The 18,952-nt window shown below is 39.8% G+C and overlaps 2 protein-coding genes across 3 annotated transcripts; one reads left to right on the top strand and one right to left on the bottom strand.

The window, feature by feature from the left end:
* The first annotated feature begins 982 nt into the window (after positions 1–982).
* LOC139374246 (exocyst complex component 3) lies at positions 983–5,065 on the top strand. Its single transcript, XM_071115274.1, has 11 exons — positions 983–1,272; positions 1,545–2,082; positions 2,260–2,374; positions 2,531–2,641; positions 2,743–2,843; positions 2,953–3,054; positions 3,149–3,275; positions 3,470–3,577; positions 4,181–4,333; positions 4,476–4,597; positions 4,739–5,065. Exons 1-11 carry the CDS (start codon positions 1,179–1,181, stop codon positions 4,890–4,892), a joined length of 1,725 nt encoding a protein of 574 aa, XP_070971375.1. The 5' UTR covers positions 983–1,178; the 3' UTR covers positions 4,893–5,065.
* Positions 5,066–5,685: 620 nt separating this feature from the next.
* LOC139375148 (tumor necrosis factor alpha-induced protein 2-like) lies at positions 5,686–18,519 on the bottom strand. 2 transcript variants are annotated; one of them, XM_071116644.1, is made up of 13 exons: positions 18,376–18,519; positions 12,869–13,084; positions 11,963–12,614; positions 11,753–11,864; positions 10,770–10,892; positions 10,544–10,638; positions 10,323–10,418; positions 10,101–10,227; positions 9,837–9,962; positions 9,552–9,707; positions 9,185–9,306; positions 8,810–8,942; positions 5,686–6,136 (listed from the first exon to the last, which is right to left on the bottom strand). In XM_071116644.1, the coding sequence occupies exons 1-13, from the start codon at positions 18,407–18,409 to the stop codon at positions 6,077–6,079; spliced, it is 2,052 nt and encodes a 683-aa protein (XP_070972745.1). In that variant the 5' UTR covers positions 18,410–18,519; the 3' UTR covers positions 5,686–6,076. The 2 variants fall into 2 exon arrangements, with proteins under 2 accessions (XP_070972745.1, XP_070972746.1); XM_071116645.1 differs by lacking the exons at positions 5,686–6,136; positions 18,376–18,519 and adding an exon at positions 13,588–13,903 and having other exon boundaries at positions 6,890–8,942.
* Between the last annotated feature and the right edge of the window lie 433 nt (positions 18,520–18,952).

Below are 18,952 nucleotides of genomic sequence, written 5' to 3'. Positions count from 1 at the left end.
ATTTTAAATGCAAGCTGTACACAACAAAATGTGGAAAAAGTCAAGGGGTGTGATTACTTTCTGAAGACACTGTACATGTATAGCTCAGTGCCCCCAACAGCATGTCCCCTTGTGATTAGTACTGACAAAGGTCTATGGCTTTGCCTCTTCCTCTTTGGTACTGATAAAATGATTGCGTCATCATTATCTCATCTTTGAATAATCATGATTGTCATGTCAACAATAAGGGAAAGATTAGCGTTCACCTGGGAAAATTCCCTTTATCCTGATACACCAGCACTACCCACTGCCCCACCCACATCTCTGGTTACCTGTTATAAAACAAACAGCCTTTGGTTTCATACTTCAATAAATTATATTTCTCAGTCAACCATAAATATGTCTACTGTGGCAGACACAAATAGGCCTACAGTACTTTTTCATATTTTTTTCCTATGAAACCAGACCAACAGCTTGTTATGGGCCTGTTATGAGTGGATTAGCAATCACGTTTATCCAGAGCCCCTTCCAGGAGGCGGGGTAGGGGAATTTGATTATGTAAACGTTGAATGAAACAACCAGGTAGATCAGTTGTTATTAAGGAATATACCAAATATTCCCCCACACTTTGAAAATGTTCCCGACCTGGGAAAGTTTTGGGGAATTCAAAACAGTTGATTCATACCATCACCCAGTTAGGCAAGTGCTGCATAATGCTAATTTGTTCAGACTATAACCTCCAGCATGTTTACCTTAAAATGTATTGTTTCCTGTCATCAGTTAGTCCATTTAACAGATCAGTTGGTCTATTAACAGGATTCTCATAAAAAAGTCTTCACAATGAGTGTATTGTTCAACATGTAATGGTATATAGGTGTGCAGGACAATACAATGCAGCCACAGAAACTGAAAGCAACACTGACTGTGGTGTCTCCAATCAGGAAATGGGAAATTCCCTGCTCCAGCACCACTCTATATCGTTTGGTAAACGGTTAATTGTATGGATATTGGTGGTTGGTTGACGAACTGTGACTTACAGTATTCCTCATTTGGACTACTGTACATGTACTTGCTACATCCTCTCAAGATATTCCATCATCATATCCACCTACTTGGATTCTGACTAAGGACCAGTTGAGTTCAGCAGTGGTCCCTTTTGTGGCAATCAGTGTGTCAGGCAATCAACCCAGAAGAAAACCATGAAGAAATTCAACTTCATGAGCAGAAAGAGTAAGCCATTGGGGATAGAGGACGGGAGTCCTCTGATTAAGAACAGTACACTGCCTACAGATGGTGAGGTCCAGATTATTATTATTATTATGGTCTGTCTATTGTTTGTCTGAGTTTTTGTCATTCGTCATGTTTGTTCCATAAGCAAGAAGATATGTCTACATTTGTTGGGATAAATTTGTTATTTTAATGTAATAATAGCATGACCAAAACAAACAGTATTCAATTTATAATGAATTAACTAAGAATACATGAATGGTTTTATAATGGTCTTTTGCATATTGTTTTTAGCACTGTACTCATTCAAATGCATTGCATTATTGGTATATTCACAGAAGAGGAACAAACCGGGAATGTGGGATATGGGAATCCCTACTTGGAGAATGGCTTTAACAATCATCAGGAGTTGGGCAGTCAGGGGGGTCAGGAGAAGGGACAGTCATTGCTCAGTGTACTTGCAGAAGCTTTGAGGGTCAGCCATGTTGGCCCTCAAGAGAGACTTGAAGCTAATTTGGAGGGGCCACCAGAAGAGATTATGTGCCATGAGGCTCAGAAGAAGGACGATACACACCCAGAAGTCTTGCTCCAGAGGTACTTTAATCTTATTGAAGCGTCTGTGGACAAACACTTCCCCAAACTGCCAGCAGGGAACACTGTGAATCAGCTGGAGGGCTACCTGATAAAAGTGCAAATAACTGTGCAAGGGGAGCTTCTGAGGTTGGCACCCCTGCTCAAAGAGGCTCAGTTGCGGAAGCATTTGATTGCTTGCTATCATCAGCGTATGTTTGACTGTCTACAGCAGATCCTTCAGCATGTCAACACAAAAAAAGAGGCCTTCACAGTTCTTGACTGGGTACTACGCACATACTTGAGGTACTCTGTCCCACCTGCACTCTCTCTCTCTCTCTCTCTCTCTCTCTCTCTCTCTCTCTCTCTCTCTCTCTCTCTCTCTCTCTCTCTCTCTCTCTCTCTCTCTCTCACTATGATGGTGTAGTACTGATTCTGATACTAAAACAGTAATGGCATACCTTTTCTGGGTTGTTTTTCTAGTGAGGAGCTGCTAGGACACCCCAACATCTGGGATGAGGCTCTACATGCAGTTGACCTTCTCCTTCTGACAGACTGGATCCCACAAGCTGAGAAGAAACTCTTGGCCATTGTGCAGGTGAATCACCTATAGGTGATGTGATGTCATCTCAAAACAAGCACACTTCTTGAGGGCTAGATTTCTATCATGTATTGATTTTTTTATTTGATAATAACCCATGAAGTTCCTGTGAAAATGTTACGTATTTCAGTCTCTCTGTCTGACCCATTGTAGGAGGACATCTCCACATCACTGAGGAGGATCCTTCAGAATGAGGAGTCAGGTAGAGAGGTGTGTGTCTCTGGAGAGGAGGCCTTTATCAAACTGCATCTGGATGTCATCCAGGTACTTCAACCAGCAGTGATGTGTAAAGAGATAATAAAGTGTATCACTGTAAATCTATACTAAGCCCTTTCTCTCCCGGTGACTCTTCCTCCTCCACATAGTGCATCAATGCTGTTCTCCAGAAAGCAAAGATGATGAGCCAAACTCTGATGCGCAAGGTCCAAATAGTCTGTTGGCAAGAGCTACAGGACTTTGTGGAAAGGTAGTTGTCACCTTTTCTTAGTACCACTCTACTGTTTCATTGTCTTGCTGTTTGTCTGGTAATACACTGAGACCAGGCAAAATGTTGAATGAATGTGCTTATTGTGCAGGTATGTCAATGTTGAAAAGAAGCACCTTCAGAAACAAGCAGGAAGGGGAACGTCAGGTACAATGCACTTCTTTAAGACGTTCAACACCTGCATTGAACTCAAGTAAGTTTTATATGTTTATATTTATGCTATGAAATCAAATCTCATGTATTGTTGTTGAATCATGATAATCATTTTGATTATGTATCTGTTGCAGGTTGTATATTTCAAGGATTGCCAAAGATGACACAAGCTTAGACTGTGTTAAAACCATATCAACACTTAAGGGGTTGGAAGCTCTTTCTTGGAAGCTTCTCCTGGAAAAACCAATTCAACTTGCACAGGTTAATCCCCCCCCCCCCCCCCCCCTATAGAAATACTATAGCAAGACAAGCCTGCCTATCTGTTCAAAATCCACAAGTTCCCACTTCCAATATGAACTTCCTCCTAGAAACACATACATTTTGTAATCTTCATTTATATTAAATTATATTGAAACAATTAAGGGAAACTGTGTTACAATGTTTTGTGATCCCAGATTTCCTTGAAGAAGTATTTCAAAAAAGAGGATGAACAAATGGAAAATCTAATGAAAGAGATTACATTTATTTTCCAAGACCTTCCCAAAGACAAGGATACGCAAAAGGTGTGTTCACTGTTCACATCTGGTGTGAGAGCATTCCTATTACATTCTTCTTCTTTTTTTTACCCCCTTTTTCTCCCCAATTTTGTGGTATCCAATTTGTAGTAGTTACAGTATTGTCTCATCGCTGCAACACCCGTACGGACTCGGGAGAGGCGAAGGTCGAGAGCCATGCGTCCTCCAAAACACAACCCAACCAAGCCGCACTGCTTCTTGACACTATGCCCATCAACCCGGAAGCCAGCCGCACCAATGTGTCGGTGGAAACACCGTACACCTGGCGACCTGGTCAGCGTGCACTGCGCCCGGCCTGCCACAGGAGTTGCTGGTGCGCGATGAGACAAGGATATCCCTGCTGGCCAAACCCTCCCTAACCCGGACAATGCTGGGCCAATTGGGCGCCGCCCCATGGGCCTCCCGGTCGCGGCCAGCTGCGACAGAGCCTGGACTAGAACCCAGAGTCTCTGGTGGCACAGACCACTGCGCCACCCGGGAGGCCCCACCTATTACATTCTTATAACGAAACTGTAATGTGAAATACTCAACACTTCTCTCTTGTTCTTTCCAGTATATTATTTTATACATCTCTGTCCCTTCTCTCTGCAGACTGTGATTAGCAAAGCCTATCAGTGCATCACCCTTCTGTACCTCCAACACCTGGTGCAGAGTAACCATGGGAAGCTGGAGAAGAGATGGGATTATGTGAACAAAAGAGTGATGCATGATGCCGAGCTCCTTCACTCCATCTTCTCAGTCCTGGTGAAAAAGCTAGTCCTGTTGTACACCAATTACTATAAATGCCTCCTTTCTACCTGATAAGATGCAGCTGGTTCTTTTCAAAATGTGTAATTACTTTAAAAGGTCAACATTCTTCTACTGACATTAGTTATTTTTTTATCAGAATCCTGATGTTAAACAGTGGAACATCATACTGATTAAAGTGAGAGAAGTGCTGGAATGCAGAGACATTGAAAGTCTCAAGATAATAGTCAGTGAGATACTGAGGGACAATGCCAGTACAAGGTAAAACAGAGTATACCACAGGGTTTCAAAAGTCTGCATGGTCCACAGCACTGAATGTAATTTTATTACATATGGATTAGCTTGAGAACAGGCTTGATATCTCCAATATTATGTATTGATAAATGTTTATCTCTGTTGTAGTGCTGCTGAGCACCTTCCAGCCCTGCTGCGCTGGAAGGGAGGCCTGTCATGGAGACTGACCCGGGAGGTTCTGGAGGCAAGCCAGGAAGTGTACCCCATTGACCTCTCCCAAACCAGGTCTGCACCCTGGTTTGACTGCCTTCTTTGCTGCTGAGTGTGTGAACTGGGACGTCTCAGGCAAAGGACAATAACGACCCCACTCTAACAACATGACAACACAATATTTGGAACTATGTCTTTGTCAACTTTTTAAAGATATTGTATGGCAAGTTATTATTTAATGTCTTAAAGAAGAAGAAAAATACATATTTGAAATTGGAATTAAAACTGCCTAATGTTTTTCATTTTGAGGTCAAGTGATTTTAATCCTCATCAAAAATGCCTCATGGAAAGACTTAGAACCAATAGTGCCCTGTAGATGGAGACAACGGCAGTAAGGCTATCAGTGATTGTGCTTCCGCTGAGAAGGGAAATCCCCTAACAGTCTTTTTGGGTTGTGAGAGTAGTACTCTGATATTGGAAATTCCAAAATGTACACATACAGTAATCAGTAAGTCAATTTGAATGCATTTTGGATGGCTCCATTGGAGAGGTAGGGTGGTATTTAGCTTATCTTTTTCAATGGACAGTATGGTGTTTCCCTTTATATCATTATCACAAACTATTATCAAATCACTGACAGTCTTCCAGTGGAGATAAAGACATTAACCTGGAAGAATTGGCAGCATGATTCACTTGAAACATCTATCCTGTTAACAACAAGGCTGTTAATGTGGTTTCCTTCCTCCTTCCAAAGTCATAGGTACACTACCGGTCAAAAGTTTTAGAACATCTAGTCATTCAAAGGTTTTTCTTTATTTTTACCAGTTTCTACATTGTAGAATCATGGTGAAGATGTCAAAACTATAAAATAACACATATGGAAACATGGAGTAAACAAAAAGAAGTGTTGAACAAATAATTTATTTTATATTTGATATTCTTCAAATAGCTATCCTTTTCCTTGATGACAGCTTTGCACACTCTTGGCATTCTCCCAACCAGCTTCATGAGGTAGTCACATGGAATGCATTTCAATTAACAGGTGTGCCTTCTTAATAGTTCATTTGTGGAATTTCTTTCCTTAACGCATTTGAGACAATCAGTTGTGTTGTGACAGGGTAAGGGTGGTATACAAAAGATAGCCCTATTTGGTAAAATATCAAGTCCATATTATGGCAAGAACTCAAATAAGCAAAGAGAAATGACAGTCCATCATTACTTTAAGACATGAAGGTCAGTCAATACGGAAAATTTCAAGAACATTGAAAGTTTCTTCAAGTGCAGTCGCAAAAACAATCAAGCGCTATGATGAAACTGGCTCTCATGAAGACCGCCACAGGAATGGAAGGATGGATGCTGCAGAGGATAAGTTCATTAGAATTATCAGCCTTAGAAATTGCAGGACAAATAAATGCTTCACAGAGTTCAAGTAACAGACACATCTCAACATCAACTGTTCAGAGGAGACTGTGTGAATCAGGCCTTCATGGTTGAATTGCTGCAAAGAAACCACTACTAAAGGATAACAATAATAAGAGACTTGCTTGGGCCAAGAAACACGAGCAATGGACATTAGACCGATGGAAATGTGTCCTTTGGTCTGGAGTCCAAATTTGAGGTTTTTGGTTCCAATTGCCGTGTCCTTGTGAGATGCGGTGTGGGTGAACGGATGATCTTCGCATGTGTATTTCCAACCGTAAAGCATGGAGGTGGTGTTATGGTGTGGGGATGCTTTGCTGGTGACAATGTCTGTGATGTATTTAGAATTCAAGGCACACTTAACCAGCATGGCTACCACAGCATGCTGCAGCGATACGCCATCCCATCTGGTTTGGGCTTAGTGGGACTAGAATTTGTTTTTCAACAGGACAATGACCCAACACACCTCCAGGCTGTATAAGGGCTATTTTACCAAGACGGAGAGTGATGGAGAGCTGCATCAGATGAACTGGCCTATTATTCTACAATGTAGAAAATAGCAAAAATAAAGAAAAACCCTTGAATGAGTAGGTGTTCTAAAACTTTGGACCGGTAGTGTAGCTTACTGGTAAAGTGAGTGTTTACCTGGAACTGATACACAAAAGAAATCATGGTTGGCTAGACAAGTGCTTAGAGTGTATACTTTCCATTTTAATTGACAGAATGACTTGGAATCATTGACTAACCAATTGAAGGGAAATCCTTGAGTAAGGCAGAAAATACTAAATAACCACATAATTGTTGAATCCATGAAGGAGACATTGAGAAATGTCAACTACACAGAGGTGCCTCACATACATGTAATGAATTGCTATTTTTATTACATAAATAATTCAACATGCAAAATACAACATACAATCATTAAGAAGCAAAAGTACAAAGTTAAACAGCCCCACTTCACACAGATGAGTATACCACAGGGTTTCCAAAGTTTGCATGATCCACAGCACTGACTAATTTACTCCATAGGGATTAGCTTGTTACATGTTTACCTCTGTTGTAGTACTATGGAGCACCTGCCTACCCTGCTGCATTGGAAGGGAGGACTGTCACAGAGACAGACCTGGGAAGTTCTGGAGGCAAGCCAGGAAGTGTACTCCATTTTCCTGTCCCAAACCAGGTCTGCAGCCTGGTATGGCTGCCTTTTTTGCTGCTGAGTGTGGGAACTGGGAAGTCTCAGGTAGAGGACAATAACGACCCCCATTCTAAACAACATGACCACCAGGTTCTCACTCTACTGCACAATATTTGGAGCTCTGTTTACATGTCTTTGTCAACTTTTTAAAAGGTACTATATGGCAAGTTATTATTTACTCTTAAGAGAAATTGGAATTAAAACTGCCCAAAGTTTTTCATTTTCAGGTCAAGTGGTTTTAATCCTCATCAAAAATTAGTAGTAGTAGATGGAGACAACGGCAGTAAGGCTATCAGTTATTGTGCTTCCGCTGAGAAGGGAAATCCCCTAACAGTCTTTTTGGGTTGTGAGAGTAGTACTCGGATATTGGAAATTCCAAAATGTACAGTAATTCACAATGGACAGTCCCATACACAACATGCTTCCTCAATGGTATGCTTCCTCAATGGTATCCCAGGGGATATCAAAGAATGGTGTTTCCCTTAAATCCTTATCACAACCTATTATCAAAACGGACAGTCTTCCAGGGGATATAGGGACATTAACCTGGAAGAATTGGCAGCCTGACTCACTTGAAATGCTATCCTGTAAACGACAAGGCTGTTAATGTGGTTCAAGGGAAAATGTCATCTAAATTATAATCTATGTACCCACAAGTAATTATTTATAATGAGATGGCAATAAACAATCATTTGTAATGCAGAATACCCCAAGAAAGATTAAAATCCCACCTTTCTGGTATTTAAAAAAAAATATTGTTGAGGTGTAGTCACTTTCGAGGACACACGCTCAAGTACACAGTACAAATATGATACACATATTCAATATTTTATGATGCATTTGCTATTCTACACAAATGTATGAATGAGACTTGAATAACTGTAAAATACATGTTTCATGTTAGAGAAAAGGTGCATATTCTCTACTCATTATGAACTGGCCATTCTTCTCATATTAATCTTGTCTGTCTATGGCAAACAGAAAAAACATTTATTTAAAATCTCTGAATTATTGTTGATGACTTTGATGAAACCATTCTCTCCTGCTACGCTAGGATCTAAGGATTGCAGGCATGTGCTTTGTCAACGGCTGTTACGTAGCATTCAGCCAGGAGTTGATGGAGAGTTGGAAGAGTGAATGAAATGGTAGGCAGGACATCCCAGCTTCAAGTGATGTCAGATTTCACAGCCTGAGGTATACAGGTGGAAGATATATAGTCCCGAGTCCGTGAAATCTAGGGCTATCGCTGAATGCATGCTATTTCAATCTATGGTGTCCACAGAACAATTTATAAGCGAACATTTCAGTCAGAACCGGAACCAGAACCACGCTAGTCCCCTCTTTAGGGTACTTTCCTTACAAGAGCATTGCAGACGTGACCCATTAAGAGTATTCAACACTCATTTGACCTGTACCTTGGAGAAAAAAGATGGGACATCCTGGGAGCTGGTGGTGTCCTGGTTGTCCAGGAGCGTCTTCTTTACCCTCCTCACGGCAGAGGCAGAAAGGTTGGATTTGAGGCTAAGCAGGGCGGACACCTGGAATTCACTGTGGGTCAAAGTGGAAAAGGTTGAGCTCACTGGGTGTTCAACGCAAACACAGCGTCATCTGCCGTGTGTTATTGGCTTTGTGCAAGGCACTGTACCTGAATTTAGCATTATAAAAGGAACTGTTTCAGCTGTATCAATATAAGCAATCACTGCATTAGAATATGCAAAGGAAATACAAAATCACATAGCTACAGTATTGTCTAACAACAGTTATGTGAATAACAAGTATGAAAGTTTAACCTGAGATCAGGGTAAGCTTGACTCAGAGTCACTATCTCCAGCTGTATGGAGGAAATGTCTTGGAGTTTCAGCACTTCAGCAATCTTGGGAAGGATGTCACTTAGCCACTCCTCCCTGGAACCCTGTGACAACAAACACAATATGATCTCCAGTGTGTGTGCGTGTGTGTGTGTGTGTGTGTGTGTGTGTGTGTGTGTGTGTGTGTGTGTGTGTGTGTGTGTGTGTGTGTGTGTGTGTGTGTGTGTGTGTGTGTGTGTGTGAGTGAGTGAGTGAGTGAGTGAGTGAGTGAGTGAGTGAGTGAGTGAGTGAGTGAGTGAGTGAGTGAGTGAGTGAGTGAGTGAGTGAGTGAGAGTAAGTGTATTCTCACCGCTTCAGTGAACAGTTTGTGTAGTCTCTGGCCATCCTCACACACCGACCTGGCCGCCTGCTCCTGCATCTCTTTGTCTCTCAGCTTGATCTTCCTCTTCAGTAGCCTCCTCACATACTCCACTGTCACCTCCAAGTGCAGCTGGCTCAGCAGCTCCTGTATAACCATTCGACCAATTAATCAACCAACCAACCAATTGATTTCTCAATCTATCAATTAACCAACCTACCAACCAACCAGAAAATTAGCCATTCCATCTCTCAATCAATCTGTTAATCAATTTACCTGATGACAGGAGTCAGTCAAGCCCTTAAGATCCTGGGTGTGTTTGTTAATTCCTTCAAACAGCTTCTCAAACACCTGTTTCTTCTTCTCCAACCAGACAGGCGTCCCCAGATCTCTGTACTGAGACTGTGTGTGGCGAGGGCAGATAGACAATAGATCAGTACTGAATTAAGAGCAAGGACAGACTAGTAAGTACATTACACTTTATATTACTTGACTCAGACGCAAAATCAAAGAGAGATGAATTGTGTAAGTCAGCTATACCTTGAGATCCTTGTGTATAGGGCTTGTTAAAAATGTGTAGCCAATGTTTTTCATTTCAGCTACTATGGACAGACAGCATTCCTTTACATCCACTGGGAAGATATCGGCTTTGTTTACAATATAGTCCCTGTGTGGAATCATAGACATCAAATTAGATGACTAGATGTCATCGTGGTCCAATCAATTTGGATATAAAAAACTGAAAAGAAAAGTAAAACATACCTAAATTGTTCAACACAGGCAAGATTGGCCATTATCACAGTTCTGCTGTTTCCATTGTTGCTTCCCTTGAGAACTTTCTCCTGGAATTTCTTATAGCTGCAAGTGTGTAATTTGGTATATTAGTAATAGATAATCATAATTTGATAGTATTTGGAGTAGAATACAATACAATGCATTCAGGTCATGCAATTATTTCCTGCAAAAAGTGTATACTGTAGTACCTATTCAAGAAGTCCTTCAATAGGCACACAATTATCTGGACTTTGGACATGGCTCCCAAAACTGTCTCTATCGATTTCACTGCAGCATTAATAAACTAAAGGGACAGTGAAATAAAAAATGCATTAAATTAATCCCTGTTAAAATCAACAACCTAATTTGTGACTAACTGAATAGTTAGAGCAATAAAGGCATGAGGATGCCAAATATTTCCTATATAATGTCTACCTGAATTACGTCGATGGCCAAGGGGCTAAAGTAACAGTCATCTCTGAGCTCAGGCACAGACCCCTCCATCCAGGCTTGCTCCTCCACCATCAGCACTTTGTTGATCAATGTCTGCACCTCTGTCTGAAAACAGGGCATCAACAAAACAATGCATCTAACAAGGGAAACATTTATCTCTGCACTCTTAGAAAAAACGGTGCTATCTATAACCTAAAATATAACATAAAAAAAGTTAATGTAATAAGCTCAGACACTTAGAAAAAAGGGTTCCAAAAGGGTTCTTTGGCTCTTCCCATAGAATAACTATTTTTGGTTCCAGATAGAACCCTATTGGGTTCCATGTAGAACCCTTTCCCCAGAGGATCCTACATGGAACCCAAAATAGTTCTACCTGGAACCAAAAAAAGTGTTGGCTTATTACCATAAACTTGTTTTAATGATCCACAAGCCATCATTTACATCTCCAGATGTAGGATCTTAATTTGAGCCTGCATCTGACAGCAGGAAAATAATCCTGCAGCAACAGGAAATGTGAATTATTGTGTGGATTATAAATTGACATTTTTGGAGAGGTGGATACATTTTTAGTAAGGGCAAATCAAGTCTGAACATTTTAAGTGGAAATTACTAACTTTAGAAGCCTTTAAAACTTTGAATCGTTTTTTGTTGTTGCAAGATCCTACATCTGTAGATGGGCAAATCTAGGGCTCTATTTAAACCGTATCGTGGAACTTCAGCATTACAGCATGATTGAAATTTAAAGGCAATGTTCCCACGTTTAGTGAAGACTTTATTCACGATAAACGCTGCATATGTCGGCTCAATCAGATATTACCTTCACATTTCTATCGCACAATCTGTAATGCTTCAGCGATACAGACTGAATAGAGCCCCTAATCTTTTGCTGTACAAAAACATAAACACATGGGTCAGAAAGCTGTGGTCCAGTTTGCAGGACACATTTGAATTGAAATCATATTTACCTCTTTGTGAGTAAGACATTGATTCTCCAATGGTGTTGTCAACTCCTCAGTCAACAGCTTTCCTAACATTTCAGGGTTAATCTCCTTGGTCAGTTCTGGATTTTGTAGAATTCTAAGACAAAAACCAGGAGTTACTATGCTAGTCAGTCACATTTCCTAACCTCATTATATAGTCTTTTAATAACCAAACACAAACAAGACATCACTCACTCTGGGTAGGCAACATTCACCCAATACAGGAGGTAAGAGCAGTCATCCATGCCCAGCCCATATTCTTCAATATTCCTCATCCCTGCGCTGAAGGCTTGGTGATACATCTTTCCATAGAAGTTGCAGATATCCATGTCCTCTGGGTAGCAGCCCTTCACATCCTTCACCACCCTCAGCAGGTCCTCCTGCAGCCGCCTGCCCTTCCCACAGACATCCCTCTGCAGGGAGGAGCGTAGCTTGTTGTTCTCTTCAGGAGGCAATTCGGCATTGTCCATACGCTCCTCCACCAGGCTCTGGAGGACAGTGTTGTGGTGACGTCTACACTCACTGGGCCTCCAGGCAGGCTGTTTACCCACCTGCTTCAGCCATCGCCTATCCTGCTCCTCCTCCTGTAGGATAGCTTTCACTGCAGACTTCAGAGCCTCAAGACTGCCTTCATCTGGACTGAAAGAACTCTTTACAGCCAGGTCTATTTGGCTGAGGAGGGCTTTGTGATCTCTGGTGAACTGCTCTTCCTCCTTCTCCCACTCCGTGGTCGACTGAACCACCTCTTCTGAGATCTGTCCATATAGACGCTCCTCTCTCTCAATCAGCTGTTGGCCAGCAGCAGACAGGCAATTTCTCTCAAGGTTCTGCTCAAAAGTCAACAACTCTGAGGGGAAAGACAACAAAGACTGTATAGTGTTTACAGTGTCTAAACTATATGCCATAAAACATTTGCATATGAATGTACTGTATGATATCGGTTATACTAACCATCTACAGATGTTATATAAACAAATGAATCAGTCATAAGGGAAATGTAAATTCCACAGGGATTTTGATAACCTTTGACAAGAAAGGAATCATTTGAAAATATGATGCAATGACAGATAAAAGGTAGAACTCATTGCAGTGTTTACTCACCCTCCAGAGGGGCAGCAATAACACTGGATGTGTTGGGGACATCTGGAGCAGTGATGTTGGTGTTACTCTTGGAATTCCGTCTTAGGATCCGGGGCAATGTTAAAGGTTTAAACTTTCTTCCATCTGATGTTGTCTTTCCACTGTGTTCCACTGAAGAGTTTGGCTCAGTGGATCCTGTTCCCAAGACTGTGTTTCTAGTCCTTAGGGTCCTCATCACTATAGTGAGACAGTCAGAGACAGATGGACACTTACTGCATTATTATCAGAGGTGGCATGCCGATGGGGGTGTTTTACAGACACAATGTGCAATAAACTGACGGTATTCAATCTTCTGCGCTGTTAAATATGGCAGCGACATTAACACAACACATAGCGAACTCATCAGTTTGGACCGTTTAGTATAACGGTTAAGCATTTCGCTACTGCTAAAAATGTGTATGTGACCAATACTATTTGATTTGATTAAGGTGTTAGTTTGACAGTCGCTGAACAGGGTTGGGTCCTGGTCGTGGCTAACCCCCCAAATTCGCTACAATATTTAAAAATGTAAGGCCTTTTTATCTGGCAATATCTTTATCTAACGTTACCCTAAAAAGTGGGTAAAAGATAAGATATATATTCTGCAGATATCTTTGCTATGTATATTTTATTAATTCGAATTTTGAGATCATAAGCAAACATTCAGTATGTGTAAAAGAAATCATTCAGTATAGACATACCTTAAGCCTGATAGAAAAATAAGTATGAACCGAAAGGAATAGCTCTACTCTCCCGACAGGACTGACCACTTTACTTGTATAGCGTAGAACCAGAGTTGCCAACTCTCACGCATTGTTCGTGAAATACACGCATTGACCCTCTTCTCACGCTCTCACGCATTGAAAAGTACTGAATTTATTTTTGTAATTAGTCGATTATATAATCAGCGCCTTAACTTTTCAACTGTTCTCCAACTCATTCTGAAATCGGAGCATATATGCGCCTGCAATTTAACATCACGAGCGGAACATCTATAATGGTCCTGCCCTGCCACACACTGTCAACCGCCACACATTGAAGAACATGATTGGTCTAAATATCTATGGGATCAAGATAATTGGTTGCATGTTTTAAAGAAACGCCCCTCAAGATTAGAGTGGCGCTGAATGGAGAGAAAGGCGGCATTCCAAAAACTTAAAACACACCCTCTTCCCCTCAAGCGTCAAATTAAGTGAACACTTCTGATCCTGACGTCTGACGAGTTTACACTTTTATTTGTATTAAACAGTAACATGTGAAACACAAAAAGCAGAACAGCCAGAGGGATTCCACAAAAAAAATAAGGAAGATAAAAATAAAATATTAATACAAATCCACACACACACATATACATATATATATATTCTTGACAACAAAATAGGTAAAGCGGTTGACCAGATGCTTTTCAACTTCATCTGGAAAAATCGTACACATTATATTAGGAAATCTGTCGTTATAAACACATATGAATATGGTGGTCTCAATTTTTTGAATAATCTGAATAAAACTTTTAAGATAAATTGGGCTAAACATTTCTTAAAGAATCCAAATTCAATTTGGAATTTCATCCCTCATTAAATCTTCTCCCATTTAGGTGGCTTCAATTGTATGTAACTATAACATTCATAAGATTCCTACAAAATTATCTGCTTTTCATAGGCAAGTATCCTTAGAGTGGTCGTTAATATATAAACATACTTTTCCCCCGCATAGGTATTTCATTTTGAACAATAAGGATATTTGGTATAGAAACAAGTCTTTATTTTTTAAGAACTGGTTTAATAATCATATCCTGCTGGTGAGTCAACTTTTCAATGCAGAAGGATTGTTACTCAATTATGAGGAATTTGTTATCTCGTTACAATATCCCTGTTACACCTAGAGGGTTTGCCATAGTCTTTGATGCTATTCTATTTGGAACTCTGTTGTTTAAAGATGTAACCCGACCTCACCTTCTGGACCTACCCTTGCTTAATCCAGTTGACTCTCCTATAGGAAAACTGTGTTTCTCCTTGCTCCCTCAGAACAACAGATCTATACGTGCTTTGTTTCAAAGGGATATTTTATCCATTCCTTAAGTCACAACTTACTGGAATACATTTGTCAATAATATCTGTTGGAAAAAAGTCTGGTTATTACCACACAAATACCTGCTTGTTAATAACAAGGTCAAAGAGGTCTCTTTCAGAATGATCTATAAGTACTACCCTGCAAATCATTACCCGAAGAAACAAAAAACACATTAACATTAACTGCACCCAGAAACAGTTTTGCATTCATTTTGGCATTGTCTACATGTAAAGAAATGATGGAAAGATATTCATAATATTTATAATTGTTAATATTCTTGATGTTTTGTTGTTTTATGGGAGAATGTGCTGCTCAGTTTCCTTAACTATAATAAGGATAAAGGAACATTTTTACCTCATTAATCTAATTGTGCTGATGGTAAAATGTCATATTCACAAATGTAAATTCACGAATAAAAAAACATAATTCCGTGTTGTCTATAAGGGATTCGAGCAGTACATTAAGACCATTCTACATTCTACTAATAAGAAAGCTGTTAAAACAATGTGTGTATCTTTTTAAGTCTTTCTATAATCTGTAATTGTTTGTTGCCCCTAGCATATGTTATAATTGTCTGTTTGTATACTTATTGTATGTATACTGGGGTTTTTTTGCAATAAAAAACAAGAATAATAATTGTAAAAATATACAAACGACAAAAAAAATGTGAAAAAAACAAAACAAGAATCTGTCAATTATGATTGCATGTCTACTTATATTAACTAACATTATATAATTATTAATATACGCCTACAGTATGATAGCTAGCAAATTATTAAGTTAGCTAACATTAGCCTGCCTAGCTGGAACTTCTGAAGAAGGAAAATGTTTAATTTCTACATTTTTCAAAAGCTAACCAAACAAAAACAATGACCTTTACGTGCATTAGTGGCACAATTTCTAACTGATTTACATTCGTTTTGATTTACGCTGGTTGTTGACTCCACCATATTGACGTTGAGGTTTTAAGTTTTGTCTTGACTCTTCTTAGTGGATGAACAATTAAAAACGAGGGCTGAGGAATTTACGTTGCAAACTTAACCTTACTTGGCTAATCATTTGAAACGACGACAAATATGGCCGCGGGGATTCCCCCAAGGGCATAAGGCGAGGGTATGTAGACGAGGGTGTGTCTTTTATGAGTTTGAAACGTAGCCAGAGAACGTTCTCTGCTGAGTTTATAAACTGTGGCAGCCCGTCAGGTGGGGGTTTTGAGCCCCACCTGTTTTGCATGTTATTTTTGCATTGATATGTGACGTTACCACGATTCAACTTTGTTTTTTTTTTCAGAGTTCCCAGCTGTCTTGAAAACACCATAAATCCAGTGAATGGAGAATTTGATGACAACTTTTGATGACAAAATTTGCCTATGAAGGACCGTCGCGCCACCTTCCTGTTCAAGTGAGCACAGCACAACAAGGTGAGTCCAAACATGTATTGTATGCTGTTGCGTAAATTATGTAACATGCCAGGGAGATATGTATACTGTAACTAAGAAAGTAATACTAAGTGTATGTTGTGTAGTAAGCTGTTAGTAGCCCATGTCCCTCACCCTAATCAGTTGGTCCTTTACCCCTCTTAATTTAGCCTATTGTTCTGATTTGGTGGTGCACATGTAGCCTATAGCCTGCTTTAGATGACAACTTGTTTTCAGGAGATTTTATTATATATTTACTTTAATTAGCCTGGTCCATGGAACAATTGTCATTCTTAACAATTGGCTAAAATATAGGGTAATTACTGTGCTTGTCAGAAAGAACCCTACTGTTATTCCCACACTTACTTTGTTATTCCACTTCTTCCCAATTATGCCAGTGTAATCAGTGTAATGTATGCCAGTGTAATGTTTAACATCTCATATTTCTACTTGTCTTTGAAAATGAATAATATGAGGCTATGTATTTTTGCAGCCATTCATGGACAGTTTTGAATAAGTCATACAAATAAGCATTTCTCCAGGAATCAAATATAATTTTTGACATTTTAGTATTGTGCACATGCTAGGCATGAAACACTCACAACTCATAAACACATATTTTGTCTATGTAGAGTAAAAGGATGGCAAGGATCTTCAACTAGTAGGCCTAAACCACCTGAATATTGATATTCATTGCATTCTTCTTGAAGGTTTGGTGATTTTGAGAAATGTATTATTATAACAAGAACATTTTCAAACACTCAACTCTTGGGAAACATAGATCAGCGGTTCCCAACCCTCCTGGAGAGCAAGCAAGATTTTCTTCCAGCCCTATTTTAAAGAGTTCACCCAAATTACAATATACAAAATGTTTGCAATCTGCAAATTATGATTTGGTTAGCCACTGCCATCAACCATTATGACTATTTCCTGTGTAGAGCCTTGGTGTAGTGGTAACACTCCCAGGCACGTGGTGCATGCAACCTTCCACCTGAGAACAGGGATCATTGCCTGCTTCCAACCTTCCCACTGTTTCTAGCATTTGCCTGTCTCCTTATTTCATTTCTGTCTGAATAAAGTGTCAAACCACCTAAAAAATATCTTACAAAGTCACACCTATTGTCACGATCGTCGTAAGGAGTGGACCAAAATGCAGCGTGGAATGTGTTCATGATGATTTTATAATTAAAGAAAGCACCGAACACTGAATACAAACTATACAAAACAATAAACGAATAACGACCGTGAAGCTATAATGAGAACTGTGCTGACACAAGCAACTAACATAGACAATCACCCACAAAAAATAGTGAAACCCAGGCTAACTAAGTATGATTATTAATCAGAGGCAACTAATGACACCTGCCTCTGATTGAGAACCATACTAGGCCGAAACATAGAAATCCCCAAATCATAGAAAAACAAACATGCCCACCCCAACTCACGCCCTGACCATACTAAATAATGACAAAACAAAGGAAATAAAGGTCAGAACGTGACACCTATCCCACTTTTGTAGAAGTCCAGAATGAGAAAGTGTAGGTTATATAGAAATACAGTAATTATGCTCAAATTAAAAATTATTAAACAAAAGAATGAGGATTTATATCAGCCTAATCGAGGTGAGATGACATCTCACATTTCAGTGTTCGTACTTGTAAACAAGGCTGCATGGGATTTCTCTTAATCCAATTCCGTGCAGCCAATGGCAATTTCGACTTTAGGGATAATGCGGGGAGAGCTTGTGGATTTGACTGCCTTTAACGCAGTTTCACCTCCAACACCGTCCAAACATCAGCTATGTGGATGTTGGCTAAAGCGGATTTGATTGAATCGGCCATAAAACACTTTGAGGCTATGTCATTTATCACCTGTTTTAAACAGACTATTGCATAGCTATGTCAATAATAACTACTAAAGAAGTGAAAGCTTAATTGTTAGTTTTATTTTTCTGCTATGCAATGTCATTGAGTTCTAGACTTGAGAAATTATCATTCCTTACCTGCTTCATCCCTCAACCCTCGAAATAACTTCATTCTTCCACAGTGTGCGCTGATATTAATGATGGGTCAAGTGTTCTACCTCCCCTGCATGTGGTCCAGGTGAACTGAATGTTGCTTAGAAATAGACACCTCAGGAGGATACTGAGCTGTCTTTTATAAGACGGTTGAGCTGTTCTTTAGCAACATTGCTTCCTTCCTCATATGACGATATGGGTTTTCCTGTAGGTGTAGCTGGCTTCTGTGATCTGATGCTTTGGAGTCTGTTTTCATAGAGCATGTCTCAACAGTCTCAAACATATTTCCCAATCCTACCATGTGCTGGGTTGGCCTGCATGCATCTCACATGATAAACAGGCAAATATGTATTGACTTCAAATAAAACTTTATGTACAAGATAATGATTACCTTTATGACACATTTGCTTGTCATTATAGCTACAATATAATTAATAAGCTGACACACATGAGTACAAAGGAAGGAAACTAAAGTTTTCACTTAACTAACAAATGGAGAAGACTGCATTTGTTTTGTGGTTTAATTCTCAAAATGTTATATTTCAAAACCTCACTACACAAA

The sequence above is a fragment of the Oncorhynchus clarkii genome, chromosome 19 (genome assembly GCF_045791955.1).
Source record: "Oncorhynchus clarkii lewisi isolate Uvic-CL-2024 chromosome 19, UVic_Ocla_1.0, whole genome shotgun sequence".
In the NCBI taxonomy this organism is placed as follows: domain Eukaryota; kingdom Metazoa; phylum Chordata; class Actinopteri; order Salmoniformes; family Salmonidae; genus Oncorhynchus; species Oncorhynchus clarkii.
The sequence above is the reverse complement of the archived record's forward strand: the minus strand, read 5'-3'. Positions and strand labels throughout refer to the sequence as shown.

Bases quoted from the DNA above. Each gene is read 5' to 3' on its own strand.
- LOC139374246 (XM_071115274.1), top strand. From the start codon at position 1,179: ATGAAGAAATTCAACTTCATGAGCAGAAAGAGTAAGCCATTGGGGATA. The intron at 2,083-2,259 runs GTACTCTGTCCC...TTGTTTTTCTAG, and splicing joins GTACTACGCACATACTTGAG to TGAGGAGCTGCTAGGACACC. The intron at 3,055-3,148 runs GTAAGTTTTATA...TATCTGTTGCAG, and splicing joins AACACCTGCATTGAACTCAA to GTTGTATATTTCAAGGATTG.
- LOC139375148 (XM_071116644.1), bottom strand. From the start codon at position 18,409: ATGAAGTTATTTCGAGGGTTGAGGGATGAAGCAG. The intron at 9,963-10,100 runs GTATAGCTGACT...CGCCACACACAG, and splicing joins CTATACACAAGGATCTCAAG to TCTCAGTACAGAGATCTGGG. The intron at 6,137-8,809 runs GTACAGGTCAAA...TATCCTCTGCAG, and splicing joins TCCCATCTTTTTTCTCCAAG to CATCCATCCTTCCATTCCTG.